Genomic DNA, 19,665 nt, shown 5'->3' with positions numbered 1-19,665 from the left:
CATAGACACATGCCTTGGTGTTGGACCCAGATCCAATGACACGACAACTTTTAAAAATCAGATTCGCCAACACGTTCCCATTATGGTTATTGTATTACAGTATATTACAATTAATTGTTTTAATAAAAAAAATCCCCCCACCGCCCTGCAAAAAAAATAAAAAATCTATTACAGTAAACGTAAAAAACATTTGTTTACATAAAAAAGTATCCCTAAATAATAATTGAACATAAAAATAGCTTTTTATATGGCCGTGTTTAGGAGTGTGGACGCTTACAGATAAATTAAACGTGGAAAAGTTGAAAAGAAATGGTAAAAGAGAGTCCATGTTACATAGTTTCAAGGCGAAATGGTAAAAGAGAGTCCATGTTACATAGTTTCGAGGCTCCCCCCACCCACCCAACTCACTCTTCTTCTTCTTCTTCTTCTTCTTCTTCTTCTTCTTCTTCTTCTTCTTCTTCTTCTTCTTTTTTTTTTTTTTTTTTTTTTTTATATTTAAAATAATTTTTATAAAAAAGAAAGGGAAAAAAAAATTGGCATGAAACTCTCTCGAGGTATGTTTGTTGGCAACAAAAGTTCCACTCCCTAACTACTAACTAGTTATCTGTCCATTGTTTGCCTACTACTACTCTCCAAAGGAAAAACAAAAAAGTGAGGGCAAGTTGTCCAAGTCCTAACCTTTTTATCCCTATTATGGTACATGTCAGACATAAGTGTCACTATCCATCTTCAAGCCTTGCAAATGTGCCACTTTCACGTGTTGTATTTGTCTCATGTGCCAAATTATACATGCAATGTGTGTGCTGCATGTGCCAAATTATACATGCAATGTGTGTGCTGCATGTGCCACCATACATCGTTATTGCCCCATAAGTGCCACACGTGCCATTGTACATCTTCAAGTACCCTGCATGTGCCACATATGCACTCTACGTTTTCAAGTGCCACACATCCACCACAATGCAAATAATCTTATTCTAGATGCTTGACAAACAACATGATAACAGTTTCAGGACAACATGACCTAGATAGACAACACTAGGACAAGAGTGACCTAGACAGGCTGTCAATGACTAATATTTTGTGGCTACCAAACGGGCTCTCATTGTGTCAGATGGGCTACTTCGAGTGGTCAATGCAATGAGGTTAAATGACATGTTGGAAGAAATACATCAGATTTTCTCTTGTAGTCTCCTCCCAACATCCTCGGCTACTGACCAACAAGGTCATGGATACTTGATGGTTTCAATGGAATGTCTCTGCCTACCATGTTTCATTTGTTCTAGTTTCCTTGACAAAATCACATCTATAAATAGATACGGGATGCAATTGGATGCAGAGGTGAGTTATGATTATATTTTCTGTTTAATCAAGAGGAAATTATTAGAAATGTTTCTTAGTATTCATAATGAAGAAGTATTCCTCAAATTGCAGTTAGTTCCTTCCGATCAACTTGGAAGTAACGTTATTGCAATATTTTGAGGATGTACCTCGATGTAAAACAGCAAGGCAATTACAATTTGTTCCTTTCAACTACACTAGACTAGTTATTTCAATTCATTTTGATAGTGCACCCAAACACGCTTCCAGTTTACTCCCTTGTCATGCATGCTGTTGCTTATCGAGACAAAAACAGTTTCGGGTTTCTTTCCCTGGACACTCAATTTCTGTTTGCTTCTTCTTCTTCTTCTTTTTTTATTATTTTATTATTATTATTATTATTTTATTTTTAATATATATATATATATATATATATATATATATATATATATATATATATATAGATAAGGTCTGTAGAGAATTTGTCGTGTGACCACATGTAGAAAAGGAGTTCCATGTTGCAAGTTAATTTCATGATGCATATAAAGCTTTTTCGCATTCATTCTTTCCAAAATTTCCAATAAAATTTGCTTTTTGGTTCACCTAATTGACCTTGACTTTGGACCCTTGATTGTAATCCTTGATATGTCGAACAGTTCATTATGAAGGTGTTCTTGCTGAAACTGGTGAAGTTTTCGACACTACCCATGAAGACAACACAGTATTCTCTTTTGAGGTCGGAAAGGGTGCTGTAATCAAGGCTTGGGACATTGCCTTGAAAACCATGAGGGTAAATTTTTTTCCCCCACACTTTCCAAGAGATGTGATAGCTACTCACAGGGGTAGGATTTCTAATCCATTTCTTCCCTCACGTGCCATGTTGCACGTGTGTGACCCGGTTCATTCATTCAGTGGGCTGAGCGCGGATTTATGGTGAGCTGAGTGCCATGTTGCACGTGTGTGACCCAGTTCATTCATCTGGTGGGCTAAGGTTGGTCTGATCATTAGGTGGGCCACACATGTATTAGAAAGATGGATGGTTATAGGTGACCAATGGTCTGCATTGCACATACATGCATGGCCCATCTGATGGCCTGATTTTGGGCCACCACATACACCATGGGACCTTCCGATGAATGTCTTGTATCTTGTAGATATATCTGGACCATGTACCTTTACCATGGCAGAGAGAAAAAGGCCTTTGGGAGAGAAAAAAAATAAATTTTGAGGCTGGATGTCCAGTCCCCTTAATATAAAAGTGATGTCCCAAGTTACATAAAATACTCTTGGCACCAAGGGCAAAAGAGGGGGAAAACAAAAGAAAGAAAAATAGTCAGAGAAATAAGAGGAGCATAAGAGACGGCCCATGGTCCAGCGAGAGAAGGGCCACAGTCCAGAGAGAGGACCCACGGTCCAGAAATGTCTACATTCCCCACACACACATACGGCATTGGAACATGTGGGAGAGTAGGACTGACTAAATTAATTCTCTTTAGTAGCTATTTCCTTTCTAGATGTGTGGAATTCTTCAGTTGAAACCTCCATTAATGGTCTTGAATTTTTCTTCTCCAAGGTTGGTGAAGTTGCAAAAATCACGTGCGAGCCGGACTATGCTTATGGGAGTGCTGGTTCCCCACCAGATATCCCACCAAAGTAAAAGGACATTTCATTCTGTTTTGTGGCATCTGATTCCTTTCAGCATATCTTTGCTATGTAATAAATGATGAAATGATGATTTCCAATAAAATAAATGAAATAGCTGGTATATTCATGTGATGCAGTGCGACTCTTATTTTTGAAGTGGAGCTGGTAGCATGTAGACCTCGGAAAGGTTCAAGTCTTGAGAGTGTTTCTGATGAAAAGGCTAGGCTAGAGTAAGTGAAAATTCCCATTTTACCCTATCTAATTTATTGCAGTAAGATTGATTTTCTGGAACTGTGCACGTCTTTTAATTCCTATGTTGCCTGCACACCTTTGATTACACCAGTTCATATGGTTGTTTACAAATCAGAGTATTTATATACTATGTCTGGGTGTGAAGGTTGTACAGTAATGTTCAGGTTTTCAGGGTTTGTAATCCAAACAGTTGATATTTGGGACCCACAGTGGATGGCTGCCAGAAAGTTCCCCAGATCAGACACCCGATAGATGGTTAAGGGAGAAAATGCAGCAACGGTTCACATTCAGCCAAGGGTAACACCAACTATTTTACGTCTTCCCCATCTGCTGTATTTTCGGTGCATGGGCCATCCACACTTAGGCCTGTTTATATCAGCATTTTGGATCACTGAAATGAGGGCCCCACATGTACAAAACTGAAATTGAGAATGGCACTCTGCAGCATTTTTATAATAGGTTAACAAACAATAGCCTCAAATCACACATGCCTAGTTGGGACAGATGGAATGCAAGTATGACATCCAGACTGCTTTGGCAGGGCCCATCACGGACGGGCCATGGTCCAATAATCATCCCAGTTGAGTGACGAGCCTTAACAGAAGAAAGGGACACTGAAGAAACAATAGACCACTGATTCACATTCCAGGTTTGAGCAATGGACCTCCTGTTGTGGGGTGAACTGGATAAATGGTCAGTAATTCATGCACAAATGCCACGTGTCCCACATGGATGTGCATAATATTAGCATACCTGTCTCAAAGATGGTCATCACTGATTTCTAATGACTGACTGGATCTGGACCAATGCTGATTCACGTGGACTCATGTGCTTGTTTAACTTGAAAATCAGGGAACTTAAGAAGCAAAGGGAGATAGCTGCAGCAGCTAAAGAGGAAGAAAAGAAGAAGAGAGAAGAAGCAAAAGCCGCCGCTGCCGCTCGCATACAAGCTAAATTGGATTCTAAGAAAGGTCATGGAAAGGGCAAAGCGAAAGGTAAATAGACAAACCCACTACTGCTTACTAGATAATCACAGTTCTTAGGATAATCATAAGGCAACTCTCTCTCTCTCTCTCTCTCTCTCTCTCTCTCTCTCTCATCAGGCGTACTGTTAGAATACAAAGAATCCATAAACTATGTTAACTTATCCTATGGAATTAGTGTGTATATACATTACACTATCAACAACACTCCTACAGGAGCAATGACTTATACCAAACTGTGTTTGTCTTAGTTGCAGACGTCGGGCATCTTTGCTAAGTCTGTATTTGGGTGCACTATGGAATTGAATAGCAATAATAATCCATTGGCACTATGGAAGCAGGTGATGTCCATAGTGGCAAATCCCATTCCCAGCAATTTCTCGGGAGATATTCAAAATTTGTTTTCTTGGTATATTATTGGGAAAATCTCACTGAAAATAAAATATTTAAAATTATTATCATTTATTACTTTATGTGTGTGTGTGTGTGTGTGTTTAAATTATATATTTGTATAGAGAGCAGCTTGTAGTCCTCTTCAAAAAACAAAAACAAAAAAAGCAAGCAATTAGACATTTTATTTAAATATGGCATTATAATGCAAGGGCATTTTTCACACCGGGCTCGAGTGGGGTCGCCTGTGGGATGCAGGGGCACACTTGGGGTGGGCGGGGCCCACGGGGGTGGTCTCGTGTTCAAGATTCTTCATCAGGGGTGATTAATGCGCATTTCGCATCGGGCTCGAGTGGGGTAGCCTGTGGGATGCGTGGATACATTCGGGGTGGGCGGCCCATGTGAGGCGGTACCCACGTGATTTGGGGCTCACTAGGGGGGTTCGGCCGAGGTCCTGACCCATGAGATGTGGGGCCTGGACTATGAGATAAATGGATTAATTTGCCATGCTCTAACAGTTCGAGCTTTTAGAGCAAGTGGTTAATTGTCCTGCATCACATTAGTAATTCAATAATTTTTTTGTAAAACCTGGAATATTGAAAGCTTAATATCCATGATACTTGTCACAGTGGTAATATCTTGTAAATACAAGGTGGGTGACGGAGGCTGGGGAATGGCACTGGAATTCATTTATGGGAGGATGTCTGGTGCTCTGATCAGCCCTTTGCTTGGGTTTTCCACAAGGTGGGTGACGGAGGCTGGGGAATGGCACTGGAATTCATTTATGGGAGGATGTCTGGTGCTCTGATCAGCCCTTTGCTTGATTTTTCCTAGATTGGCTCAAGTTTATGATAGCTAAGTGGCTATTTCCCATGCTTCTCTATCTTGGAGGGTGGAGTGGCGCCGGCGCCCTTTTTCCATAGGAATATGAATTATGAGGAAATAAGAGGATGTGGAGCATAGTTCTAAAACTGATCGACTTGACTTGAAACTTGGCTTAGTCAAACTTGACTCAGTGAGATTTTGAGTCAGTGTCAAGGAAACTGAGTACTGAGCTTGGGCTCGGAGAGATTCATCAGGTTGACTCTGGGCTCGGTTGAGTCGACATAACTCAACATGACACGAACCAAGTTGCCTTAAGGTGCAGATTTTTATTAAAAATAAAATCTGATGTGTTTCGAGTGACTTGTTATCCAAATCACAGCTGACCTTAACCAATGAGGTATTAATAATATTGTTGCTTTAAGTTACTGTTTATACTAATTATACAAGATTTAACTATCTGAAATATCTATAAATAATTCTAGTGTTTTCAATTTATAATAGTAGGATATCAGGTAGTACAGTCGGGTTGAGTCGTCGAGTCAATCCAACCCACATGAAGATCGAGTCGAATTGATTTTTCAGACACAAGGGATGTATGGGAATGGGAGTTGGAGAGGTATGGAAGATTTCACTCCAGACCTGTATCTTCATTAGTATTAGGTGTTGGAGAGGTATGGAAGATTTCACTCAAGACCTGTATCTTCATTAGTATCACGACCCCACACAGGGTCATTGCTTTTGGATGGTTTGTGAGTAAGAGCTAAGACATGCATGTACCATATGTCCCATCATGGGATGGGCAATGCCCCCACCCAATGTATCTGCTATCAGATTATTCTAGCCGTTCAATGAAAATGAACAACTTTGGGAGGCAAGGTGAACAGTTGGGATCGTGGGATGGATGGAGGAGATTCTTTGAGCACGTCCTATTCACCACGGGTCCAAGATTATGAACGATTTGGATCAACGACATGTTTTGCAGACCTGACTGGACTGGGTTCCTGTCCAAGTCGGTCCTGCCGAGTTAAAACTAGGTCTCGAGTGTGGCCTGGACCTGCGGGGAAACTGATTGGCTAGTGACCCTACCACTGGCCAATGGCTAGTGGTCGCTGCTACGTGGGCCCCACCATGATGTATTTTTTTCATCCATGCCGTGCATCGATTCTTCCAGATCATTTTATGGTATGAGCCGAAAAGTGAGGTTGACCCAAATCTCAAGTGGACCACACTGTTGATTGCTATTAAAAACTTATTGGGGGCCACAAGTTTTGGATCAAGCTGATATTTGTTTTCTCCCTTCATCCAGGTCTGTATGACCTAATCAACATGTTGGATGTCAAATAACCATTACAGTGGGCCCTAGGAGGTTTTTAATGGACATTCAATCACTACTGTTTTCCCATGGTGTGGTTCACCTGAGATTTAGATCTGCCTCATTTTTTGATAAAAGAGCTAAAATTATCTGTAAAAATGGATGGACGGCATGGATAAATGATATACATCATGGTGGGGTCCACATAGCACCGTTCACTAGCCACCTGGCTGGTGGCAGCGTCACTAGCCAAACCGCATCCCAGCCCGAGCCTTCGCGTCCACGGCTTGGATAAAAGATATACATCATGGTGGGGTCTACATAGCACCGATCACTAGCCACCTGGCTGATGGCAGCGTCACTAGCCAAACCGCATCCCAGCCCGAGCCTTCGCGTCCAGTTTTTTGCAACATCCAGGCTGTTCATTAGGTGGGCCACCTGATATTTTACAAAAATGCCCTTGAATTAGTAGTCCATCTGGACCATCCATCTTCTTTTGTGGTCCAACTAAAATGAGTAATTAGGGTGGGTCGTAATAAATTTAATGCAGCAGCTCATCAATGGTTACAATTATCCGATGTAACCACCCGATCATCTATCAAATTCTCGGCCTGAGAAGTGGGGCACGAATGATGAACGGCTCAGATCTTGCACAATAGCATGTGTGGCATCAAGTAGGCCAGTCAATGAATGCTACGACAGGTGCACTTCGCGTGACTATATATAGTCGGAAAACCAGCACTCTCTCTCTGTGCCCCTGATGGCATGTACCTCATTCATTGCAATGGGAACCACGCATTTAATGGGCCCCACTGCGGATGGCCCGTTCTCTCGATAAGGGATGTTGTTAAATCTCTGATCTTCTATTGGTGCATTCATCTAGAGGGCCTGGGCTCCTCAGTATGATACAATCGGTCCATATGCGGTAGTAACTTGGAAGATTTTCTCACAAAAAGAAAAAGAAAAGAAAAAAAGCTGGCCCACTCATCAAGTGGGCTTCGATGCTTGAAGCAGATGAACGGATGTACATAGAGGAACCGCCCTGATTCATTCATTGGATCTTGTAGTTACAATCTATGTTAGCACGTGTGGTGGCATGTGCATGAGCTTTGTTGGACGGACGCTGTTGTGAGCGAGGCTCCTAACAAAGCCCTCCGGTTATGATTTATTTAGGGGTTTTATGGGAGATTCCGGTGTTAGTCTTGCACCAATTAAAATGATGGTGACTCTTCAATCATGCACATTAGCTTAGTTGTACGACAGCGTGAACCAACCGTCCAGATCTTTAACCCAACCGTTGATGTAGCATAGCTCAAAAATTGTACCTTAAAGACGATAGCAACCATTTATTTGATTTCATCTTTGGAATATGAACCGAGAACTTTTACTTTTAACCATCCATCTGGATGGTTAAGATTGCTTGATCAGTGAGATGATATCCATATGCTCCATCTACAATGCGCCTCGACAATTTGGATGGTCAGGATAACCTACATGAATACCACCTCTGAGGAGATGAATCACCACCAATTTTTTTAAAGAAATTTTACAAAAAGCTACCTACTTAATATAAAACCGACATTTGGATACCTTTCTCTAAAAGTTTTCAATAGACTACCCACTTAATATAAAATATAAATTTCTTCACGAGAAGTTGGGGGTGTCGGCCATGCCAGCAAAGGGAGGGCGGATAAGGTGGGCCCCACCATGATGCTTATGTGAAATCCACCCCAACAACAAGGTGCATCATCCCATATAAGACCCAGGTCCCAAAAATCAGCCACAGATGGATCTGATGTTTGGCCCGGGCCTAAATTTTGGTGTGGCTCTAATGAATGGAATGGATTTAATAATCATCACAGCAGGCCCGGTAAAAATCAAGGTTGACAACTCTTTCCTTTGGTGTGGCCCACCTGAATCACAGGTCAGCTGGAATTACATATCTAATTCACAGTGAAATCGTAAAAAAATTAAAGGGTACGCGTCCCGTAAATTCCTTTTCAACAGAGTATCGGAGGGACACCATCTGGTGGATGGAGTCTTAAATCACATTCATAACATGATCCAAACCGTCCAAATATTGTCCACCAGATTGGGTAGTTAGGGTCCGGACTCCAGATTCCATCCTTGTAAACTAGAGGGAAGGAATATACAATGCTTGGGCCAAAAGGTTGTACGTATATGGGGTAGCAATGAAACCTATCCGAGAAATTGGATCCGGGTATAAGGCTCGACAAGAAACCAGATTCCCATCTGCGATTTTTACCCGACTTGTAAATAGGTCGGGTATCCGATCAGGTTGAAATTTTCAAGATGGTGGTGACCCATCGTTCACCTGACACATTCATTCCAGGCTTCCAACATGTGGGCCCCATTTCAAATGGGGCACATCTCCAAAATCACAATGATCAGATTTTTACCCACTGAATTTGGACCACCGACCGTTACCTACCGTAATTTGATCAGAGCGACCTTGGACGGTTTGGATCTGTAGAGTGGATAAGACAAGCAAAGTCCTACATTCAAAAGATGAAAAGAAGCATCCATGGAGTGGGCCACATCCAATAGTCAGTCGCAGAGACCATTACCTGAGAGAGGTTTCCTCACTCTGCCCGTCCAACTCACTTTGGGCTGAGCCACACAATCATTTGAAGGTCCCATCTGACCTGGACTGGATTGCCAAACCATGAATCACACATTATATACAAAAGCAGGAAGAAGAAGAAGAAGATGAAGAAGAAAAAAAATCCATATAAAAGGAAGCCTTGCAATTGATGCTTACAACGAAGTAGTATGAAGGATCAGCTCTCCCTGTGTATAACAACTACGCTAGCTCTCCTCTTTCAACTCCTCTACAATTCGGTAAATGTGTAATAAACAACTACTGACCGTCAGTCAGTCATCATCATGAGCCCCGCCCAAAAGTAATTTACAGTAGAGCCTGCAACCCGAAACGGACCACCTTCACGGGTTTCGTCTCTCTTTTTCTACAAGTAGCAACTGACCGCTCCACACCAAGTGGATACTTACCTGCCTTACCTCAAACATGCCCCCTGGGTGACGAAGAGTGCGTGCTGTCAAAAGAAGTACGGAAGCGGAGACCTGAACCAGTGTGACTTGAGGTGGGACATAGCCAGGTCAGCACGTTTGTGCCCAACACCTGAGGAACGGACAGAACAATATGATATTTGCCAAATGATACAAGGGTTTTTATTTTTTATTTTAACTCCCCGACTCATCCAAAATTGTCTGTCTTGGTCTGAGTCGAACAACGACTTGCCCAATTTGGGGTGAATGGGAGGGTGACTTTTGGTACTGATCCATAACAGGCCCCACTAAAACCGAGCTGACTCAGATGAGTCGACTAAGAATCATCGATCCATGCCCCCAATGTGAATTTGGGTACACAGTCATTACATGCATGGGGGATGAGGATTTTGATGTATGCGTCAAATCGACTGCAACCATGTCCGGATCAGGATTGTCCCTGGCGTACACATCAGTGCATGTTAGGCAATGTATGGGTATTGCTGTCATTATTCTCGGGAGTGAGTTTATTCATTTTTTGAAAAAAATATTATAATTAACCTTAACATGCCTTTATTAAGGAAAAAAAAAAGGATCTAATGCTATAAGCTAAATCCTAGGTATAGGCACTGAATCTCCAAATACCTGGTACATGTCTACAAGATCTGGGCCATTGAAAAACACACCTGGCATGGTATAATCCCAACCCATTCATTGGAGGACCTTCGACAATTATGAATCGAAATTTAGGAAGAAATCCAACAAATATTGGCATTCAATGGGAAAGAACTCTGTAGTGGCCATCTTCTAGGTGGGGACTTTATGAAAAGGAATTAAAACATGTTTTGAGGGGAGCATTCCATTTCACCAGGAACTGAGGAAACGGTTAGAGATGGTAATGGCTTCATGGGCCAAAACATTCTTATTTTGGTGGAATAAGCATATGAGTTTCAGTCATCCAATTGTTGGGCATTTCAGTCGTTGAATGTTGACCACTGCCCAACATGGTGTCCCGTAGAGGCCATTACATAAAGGTAATGATGGGAACCGTTACACATTATAGGGTTGTAACAGTCGTAACAACCGCTATGGAAAAAAATGCCTGTAACAGTTCTTAATGGCCCATTATGCTCCTTGCAAAGACCGTAACAACCTCATAATGATCTGTTACAGGGTAGACATAGGTTCTTCGAATTTTATTTTTTTTCAACATTATGGGGTAGATACAGGTTTTTTGAATTTTTTTTTTTCATTAAAAAAAGATACTGTAACGGTTGTACGGGGTTCGTAACAGCCGTTGCGACCCGTATCATAAAGGTAACGGTGGTGGCTGTTATGGCCACCGTAACCGTTACGGAATACCTTGCTGCTCAGTTTCTTAGTTGCTACTCTTTTTTCACACAGAAAATCAGATGGCTAACTGATTGCTACTCTTTTTTCAGACAGCAAATCAGATGGCTAACTGATTGCCTTGCCTTTCAGGAAGTGGTCTACCTGCATGGCGGACCACTAAACCAATAGTCACGATCACCATACAGGTACTTTGTGATGTGCTTCACGAACTGAAATATGGTGTTCACATTATGACAGTTTTTTTTCCTCCAAAATTTCCTAAATTTCCAAGGCATATAAAGGGGGAGGTTTACTAAGAACATGTGCATATGAATGTGGCCTTTCCTTTTGGGATGTGAGCCATATGCATGGTGGACCACTAAACCAGAAGTCCTTATCCCTGCTTGCGTGTGGACAGGCAGGGCTCCAAATGTGTCAGGGGTTAGCGAACTTCACTTAAGAAAAATCACACAGAGAAAGAAGAGAAATGTATTCTTACTGATACAAGGTTTTCATATGCACCAAGATCATATGGATGACGATAACTGTTACCCACTTTCTCTGCTAGCCACATTGCCCTCACTCCTTCATGATACTGCAAAATCCCACAAAACATGATTGGCATTTCTGAAATCACATCATCAGCAAACAAGATGCATGACAGAATATCATATTTTTCAAACCTCGATGGTAGTCTTATTTGATAGGAGAAGGTAAACATGCCAGCCCAGGAGGACAGTCAGTGCTGCAGTTAAGGGAAACAGCAGCACTCCACTAATGATCTGCAAAGAAAACTGAATGAGGAAAACAGCCAGGGCAAGGCGTGCAAGCATGTCTGCTCATTAATCAGGTGCCATATGTGCAAGCATGTGTCTGTTCACCAATCATGCATGGATGGTGAATTATGTCCTGGCCCTAAACCCAGGTAAGTCCACTCATTGGATGTGCCACGCATGTAAGCTGAATGTAAAGTGGTGTTATCTACTTTTAGCTATAGTTGCACAAAGCTTGAAGCGAAGCGGCAACAAATTCGGGTGCAGGAGTGGGGAAGCATGCGTTTCAAAATTTAAATAAGTATAAATGGGCAGGACGCATGAGCAGGAGTCCGAAGTGGGTGCAGGAGTGGGGAAGCATCCGTTCCAAAGTGTAAACAGGTATAAACGGGTAGGAAGCATGAGCGGGAGTCTGAAGCGTGATTCAATGTGGGAGCAGAACCTAGTTAGAAGGATCCTACAACTAAGGTTTTAGCCATTCAACTGTTTATGTATGTGGCCCACTTGACATGTGAGCTGATACATCTTGGTTTCAACAGTTTCAATCTGGAATGATATGAGTCACCACAATGATATGGAACTGAGGCAGCCAAGTCAGACTGAGTGGGCGTGTCTTTCAATCTGAAATGATACGAGCACCATACTGAAATGGGCCGAGTCAACTGAGTCCGACTGAGTGGGCGAGTCCGACCAGTTTCAGGCCTAGGTGAGTCCCACCGACAGTCCTAAACTGGTGCTTAAAACCAATTGGCCTGATCATCCACCTCGCCTATGGCACATTCACCATGGGCCCGAATCTTGCAGAGCACTGGTTTTGTGTCTGCAAGTAGGGCATTCCACTTCAAAGAAAAGAAAGAGTTCAAGAGTACTCACATATACAAATTTGTACGAGCCTCCACTTGGGTCCGTGTGTACATTGTTTAGCACACTCCCCACAAGAAGGATCTGAAACAAGATCATGAATTCTTTCGTAAGGCGTTGAACAATTTCCAAACAATTCCGCATATGCACAGGATAAAAGAAGAGAATAAAATACAGTGTTACCGTGCAGTGGATGCAAGCGATTACACCATACAAAACGAAAACCAAGAAAATCTTATAATTTGCATGCCCCACGCAGTTGTTTATCCAGACGCAATGGTGATCCTGCATGCATTAGAAATCAATTTGTTAGAACCCATTGAAGCTTCTGTGCCGCGACCAGAAAGCCATGAGAAAGCGCTCGCAGTATGTACCATTCTCAAAACACATCTTCTGCAAATACGACAGTGATGAGCACGAGGAGGCTTGTAGTGGGAACACTTCTGACAGTATCTCAGATCGCCACCCTGGTATGAAACCCGCTACAAAGAAAGTCAGGTAGTTATGGATTGGAAGCGGTTTGTTCTAAGTCTCTGAGGGCCTGTTTGTAGGGGCAGAGAATCCCCACCTTTTTTAGATTTTTTTTTTCATACAAAGGGATTTGAATCTGGAAAGGACATTTTGATAAACCAAATGCCCTGTGCAAACCCCTTTCCTTTGCTCTTGCCATGAGAATGAAATGGATAGGGTCTATTCTGATCGAATTGAATTGCAACTGGCCATCCAAACAGGCCCTTAAGTTTCTTTTTTATTTTATTTTGGTAAATGGTGGAATACCCACTGAACTAACTAAACAAGCTGGAGGTGCCAAAAAGAAAAAAGAAAAAAGAGTGGAGTAAAAACAAACAATCTTGAATACACTAATTGATATTCTACCTGTTGCGAGTGTTACTTAGACACGTGGCATAGGGTCAAGTTTTCACATGTATCAGGCCAACAGACACGTCACACATCTAGTGTTGCCAAAATCCTTCTATTTATAATTTACGATATGTGATTTCCGTTAAATCTTAAGCAAGATGATTTGAATCCCACCTTGAATCCCTTTTTATATGAATCCTACAATTCTATGGTTTGAATCTTACAATTTACAATTCAAATTATACTAGTTCGCTTATATTTTTAGCTTCACTTAACTTTCATTTTATGTTTTCAAATTGGTGGAGGCTTTAAGAATTGTTTAGAAGAGGTAAATTTTTTATTTGTTCTTTATAAGAGAGTGAATGCTATCTCTTCAACATTAAATCATGGAGCTTTTTTATGAATTCTTACTTCTTAACTAGTCGAAACACCAAATTGATGTAAGACTTATCTGGAATGTTTTTATGAATGGTTATGATCATGTTGACTTATATGTATTGTGGGATGATGTTCAGAAATCAAAATATATTTTTCGTCTATCTACAGTATCAAATACCACTTTTCCAACGTGACTCTATATTCAAGAAAGGTAACAAGAACAAAAATTGTTATAGGATCCCTATGTGTTTTTAAAGGAAATTTCTTGAAAGACAAAAATAAAGGAAGATAGGAATCATTTAACACTATCAATACATGGTATTGCTGGGTGAATATTGATGGCAAAAGGATTGATTGATGAATTGATTTTTTTTTTTTTTTCCTAATTTATTTATAGTTTTCATAATTTTTAAAGAAAATTATAAAAAAATCGTACTAATTGTAATTCGATACGATTCAACCCCTATCACAATTTGCGATAGGATACCGATTTTGACAACATTGACACATCAATACAAAACTTATCTTGGGGGCGTTAGCAAAATCCCTAAACCTTTTAAAAGGCACATGGTGACCTAGTTTATCTGAACCATTTATTCATTCACACAATTAGGTGCAAGAATCATGCCAATTGAATGATCTCTAAACCTTTGAACAGGGCAAGGTATTCTGTATCGGTGACGGTGGCCATAACTGTCACCACCATTACTGATACAGGTATCGGCTGTAACGGTTGATACGGGAGCGTAACAACCCTTACGACCCCTGTAAGGGTTGCAAAAAAATTGCTGGAAAAATTCTCAAAAAATATTTAGAAAATCTAGAATAATGTAAATATTTCAAATATGTATTCCTTTTTTGTTTTGAACATGTTTATGGTAGAGTAATGGTCACTCTCGTCCACTCTTTGGTGAGACTGTTCTATCTGGTTGTCTAGTGAATTTATGAACATGGTTTATGTCTCTAATGTTTACACATCACAATCAAACATTAGAACTAGAAATCGAGGAATAAAAAAGAGAGCATAAATACCACATTTTTCAATTTTTTGAAAAAAATGGCCTTTAGAGATTTTATTCGCCCAAATTGTTTCAATCTATAGTTTTAATTCTAAAAACTATAGTACGAGTGGTCATAATCTACTGTAAAATAATCTAAGAAAGTTTTTGGAATGAGAAAAGTGAAAAAATGGATTTAAATAGAAAAGAAGTGGTTGTTTTTTGACCGTTATGAGGGTAACGGTCATTATGCCCCATAACAACCGATATGGTCCCAAAAAACAACTGCCCTATTTCACCCCATATCGCATAACAGTCACGGCTGTTACCTATCGTATCAGCCTTTACGGCCATATTGTAACGAATACAGAACACGTTGGAATGAGGCTAATTTGTTACAACCGTCCATTGTTTATAAACCATAAATCACATGGTTAGAATCATCAAATCAAAGTGCTACTTTAGAATCAATCATAAGAAATACAAAGTAGGATCTGCTTATTACAGGTTTCAAGATGATGATTAGACCTACTTTATTTCTCGGGTCAATATTGATTATCCATTTTCATTCCATCGATGGGGAGCTTAGATCACCCAATGGGCACGATTTTTGCACCATGGCTTGCTCCTAGTTGTACAAATGAATGAATGCTTTAAATGAATTATGCATAAGAATGATTCCGGGTGCTGTAGGGCAAGCCACATTCCACAAGGTGCAACAACTCATCCAAAGCACATGACATATAAGCACACTAACATTGGACCATCCAACTTGTGGGCCCCATTTGGATGGTGCATAGACCGAAAATCACACTGATTGGATGATCATAACCATATGACTTGACCTTTAAATTTAGATTTGCCGACCATCTTCACATGTACATATATACATATAGACCATTTTAAAATAACCCCACCTAGTTGCCACAGGCCCAAGCTAAGGTAGAGGAGGACTATGCTAGCTTGGCGAAGCAAGCCTTTGTCAAGCAAATAATGAGAATGGTGTCCCCAAAGAGGTGTCACAACACTATGATGATGATCATAACAATACATATGAATTTACTTACATCAAGGTCCCAAATCATCACCACCATCTTGTCCCAACTATTTGGTATTGGCTCTACAAATCCCATTTCACCAATATATAGGAAACATGAATCTTTCTCACAGTACTGGCTGCCTACCTGAGAAAATCCTAATTCGTAGAACTGACACTAAACAACTATGAGAATGCCTTTCTGGACATGATTTGCAAAAGAATTTCATAAAGCATACCCCAAATGCTAGGGCAAGGCTATGATTTTGATGATTGGGATTCATGTTTGTATATGTACGTATATATGTAGGTATGTGAATATATGGATGCATATCTTTTTCTGATGACCATTTATTGATGGATCAAGAGAGACATCAAGGGCGGGGTTTCCTAGAAGAAAGCGACCAAACCAAAACTATCTCACGCTTCCTTAGCTGTACGAATGTCATGAAAAACATGCGTGCTACTGCCAAAATATCCAAATTTCATCATTAAGTCCCGCTAGCGTCTTCTTCATTTGTTCTCCCTTCATCTCACCGTTTCAATGCACTCATATATGTCCATAATAGAATAAATAAGTGCGACAAGCACACCACATGCACAACCAGTTTCCCAAAAGGATGTTGCATGGCTCAGGTACCAAGGCCCACATGGAGCCATAGTCAGGTTTTTTTACTGTTCATCTGATTGGAACTACTGTCGGTGGGGTACGCTCCAAAAATCAAGCTTAATAAAATCCTGACCACTGTTTTTCCCATTGAATGCAACCAATCAATAACCGAAGCTCATTCTGAATCGTTTTTATTATACTGTATCTCATCCATTGCATGACACCTGCTGGAAGGGCATGTTCCACAATGCATGCGAAAGAATTGCTGGATGTAGCTCATCCATTGCACAACACCTGGTAGAAGGGCATGTTCCACAATGCATGTGAAAGAATTGCTAGATGTAACTCATCAGTGGTGGTAACCAGCAGACGAATGGTCCAAATAATCCGTTGGTAGCTGCATGGACGCCCCATTGGTTGACACTTGCTGGTGGGCTGATGTTGTGACACATTCATGCAAAATAAACCACTCCGGAAATAGAATGCGAACTCAGATGAATCAACTGTTGCCATGTAAAACTCTTATAACAACTATCTTCAACAACATCCAATTACAACGCCTACCAAATCCCATATTCCATTCGTAATCATTTCCAATGATAAACCCCCTCGCATTGGGATTGAAGTTGCAAAGTTAGAGATATCACATTAGGAAGAAGGAGCAATCCATAGCCATCCAAATCATGTTTCCTACACAAATCACACAGGATGAATCATCCTATCTAACTGGTGGCCACCGAATGAACGGTTAAAATTTAAAATGATATCTGGTCCAAATTCAATGATCGATCATCTGCTAATCAGAAGGTGGGATCATCAAATAAATCTGATTTTTGTGATATGCCCCATCTACAGCTCATTCGCCAATTTGAACGGCTTAAATTGAAGTATATAAATGTCATATAAACAATGGTTGTGTGCATGATGCGTTCATGCATAGGATCATGATATTCTACCTTCCGGCTTATCTGCAGCGCTTCATCCATGGTACGCGCACACCAGTTTTGGACAATCCAAATTGCATCCAAATCACAGGTCGCTTTCACAGGTCACTTTGTGGTAGAAGCCTAAACCAAAAATAACAATAATTCATCGATCTCAACTTCCGATCTTGCCCATTAATTTGGGCGGTTGACAACCTCCAAACAATTGGATGGTCACCAAATCAAGGGTCAGATTCATCCGATCAACCCCATTTCATGCCGCGGTGGATCCACATTCGCCCACTGACTCAGAAAATCCCAACCAGCTCGTACGCCGGGTGTCCGACCGAATTACACCTTTCCAATTCTTTATATGCACAATTGAAGAACAAAATTGCACCCAGAAACCAAAACGAAATCCGGAAAAATCCCAAACCTAAAAGACCCAAATCGTGAAAAAGAGAGAAATCGAGAAAATTCTATACCTTCCTCTTGATTTCGTGGAGAGGGCTGTCGGGATCCTCAACATCCGGCATGAATGAAGGTGGCACGTGCCCGGGGTCACGGACGATCGCCATTGCGTAGGTGGAGAGCGACATGCACACGAAGACGGTCAGCGCGACCGCGTTGAAGAGGCCCTGCGATGTCTTCAATCCCAGCCATTCATCGATCACGAAGAACATCATCAGGTAATACAGCAAGAAAATCGTCGACAGGACGACGATGATGGGGAGCGAGATGTACGATCGTCGCATTGTTAGGGGCTTCTGCTCTTCCTCGATCTAGGGTTTGGAGAAATGACGGGAATGCCCAGAGGAGATGGGGAGATCTGCTTGCGGGGGTGAAGGGTATTTGGGGGATTCTCTTGTGAAGGAATTGGAGCAACGGAGGACGCCGGCGTTCGTCGCGACGGACAAACGGCGCCTCTCCGTTTCTGTTTTTGACGGAGCGAGAGAAGGGGTGTGGAAAGGTGCTGAGAAAGAAACGGGTGCGGGAGTCGGATTTATATACTGTAGACTAAAATGTGCGTTTCTAACAGCTTTACCGACTTGTGGCAGGTATCCACCCTACACGTTGCAATCTTTAACTTTTGGACTTTCCAGCAGTTTGGCACCATCTAGACCGACAATCATGTTCGCATATGTGATAGTGACCCTTCGATTTCTCCTCGATAATTTGTGGCAACTCCTCACATGTACACGTGGCATTTACGCATGATTATTTTGGCCCGTCCATGTTGTGGGGCACATCTTGGATGGGTGGTAGCAAGAAAATTGCATCAGTCTGACGAATTCAACTGGTAGATTTTTCCACTTAGAACTTGGGTTTTCACTATTTTTCTTTGACCGTAGATTGGATGTGAGCAATTGAGGGGTTGGGATTCACTGAATTCTGTGATTTTCATGGTATGATTGACCGACAACAGAACTTATCGATTTGGATGGTCTGGATTGCCATGTGTACATGGACTTTGGTGGTAGATGAGGTGCCACAGCTATAGTAAGTTATGGCAAACACACAGTTTTGTAACTGTCCTAGGAGACGGTGGCCGTTGGGGTTGAATGCCGCAAATAACCTTCACCATTTTAAGAAAGGACTGGACGTTTTTAGTTAAATGATCTGCATCACGGTTTTTGGTTCTGTATGGATTGGATGATCCGGACTGTCCATCTGGTAGGCCCTTCCATACCTGGCTAGCCTTCTAATGGATGGTTCAAGACAAACGGTCCGTATTCGGTCTGATAATGTTGAGAACGGTCAAGATTTGACATTCACATGATGGGATAATCAGGGGTGGAAGATTTTTTATTGGACAACTAATGGCCGGTTGGGCTGTGCCTAATCAAGAGCTTTAAAGATTTTTCATTTTTCAAAGTTGGTGTAGTGCTCATGAATTTAATAGAATGGCCATTGATTTAAACAAATCAATAGCAAAATAGATAAGATGCCAAATTATACATGTGATGCTAAGTTAAAAGTAAAGCAGCTTTTAAATTTTAAACATTTGATGGTTTAATTGTTTATATTGCATCTAATAGAATGGCCGTTGATTGGACGGCCAACCCTTTGTTTGGCCTATGATACCAAATTAGGGTTAGTTAAGGTTATCAATGGACAGGATCTAGAGTTATCTTAGTAT

At 41.2% G+C, this 19,665-nt stretch overlaps 2 protein-coding genes across 3 annotated transcripts in view; one reads left to right on the top strand and one right to left on the bottom strand.

Moving 5' to 3' along the window:
• The window catches only part of LOC131252858 (peptidyl-prolyl cis-trans isomerase FKBP20-1), a 31,135-nt gene extending 26,680 nt beyond the window's left edge, over nucleotides 1–4,455 (top strand). Inside the window, exons 3-6 of the mRNA XM_058253608.1 lie at nucleotides 1,977–2,110; nucleotides 2,894–2,973; nucleotides 3,102–3,194; nucleotides 4,069–4,455. Of these exons, the coding sequence (XP_058109591.1) occupies nucleotides 1,977–2,110; nucleotides 2,894–2,973; nucleotides 3,102–3,194; nucleotides 4,069–4,219 (458 nt within the window). The 3' untranslated portion in view covers nucleotides 4,220–4,455. The remainder of the gene's footprint in view (nucleotides 1–1,976; nucleotides 2,111–2,893; nucleotides 2,974–3,101; nucleotides 3,195–4,068) is intronic.
• Nucleotides 4,456–9,461: 5,006 nt separating this feature from the next.
• LOC131252857 (probable protein S-acyltransferase 16) lies at nucleotides 9,462–18,513 on the bottom strand. 2 transcript variants are annotated; one of them, XM_058253606.1, is made up of 7 exons: nucleotides 18,011–18,513; nucleotides 13,094–13,201; nucleotides 12,903–13,004; nucleotides 12,732–12,803; nucleotides 11,769–11,867; nucleotides 11,585–11,680; nucleotides 9,462–9,886 (listed from the first exon to the last, which is right to left on the bottom strand). In XM_058253606.1, the coding sequence occupies exons 1-7, from the start codon at nucleotides 18,278–18,280 to the stop codon at nucleotides 9,767–9,769; spliced, it is 867 nt and encodes a 288-aa protein (XP_058109589.1). In that variant the 5' UTR covers nucleotides 18,281–18,513; the 3' UTR covers nucleotides 9,462–9,766. The 2 variants fall into 2 exon arrangements, with proteins under 2 accessions (XP_058109589.1, XP_058109590.1); XM_058253607.1 differs by having other exon boundaries at nucleotides 13,094–13,186.
• Between the last annotated feature and the right edge of the window lie 1,152 nt (nucleotides 18,514–19,665).

This window comes from Magnolia sinica, chromosome 8 (genome assembly GCF_029962835.1).
Source record: "Magnolia sinica isolate HGM2019 chromosome 8, MsV1, whole genome shotgun sequence".
NCBI lineage: Eukaryota > Viridiplantae > Streptophyta > Magnoliopsida > Magnoliales > Magnoliaceae > Magnolia > Magnolia sinica.
Note: the sequence above shows the minus strand (reverse complement) of the source record. Positions and strands in the feature narration are given on the sequence as shown.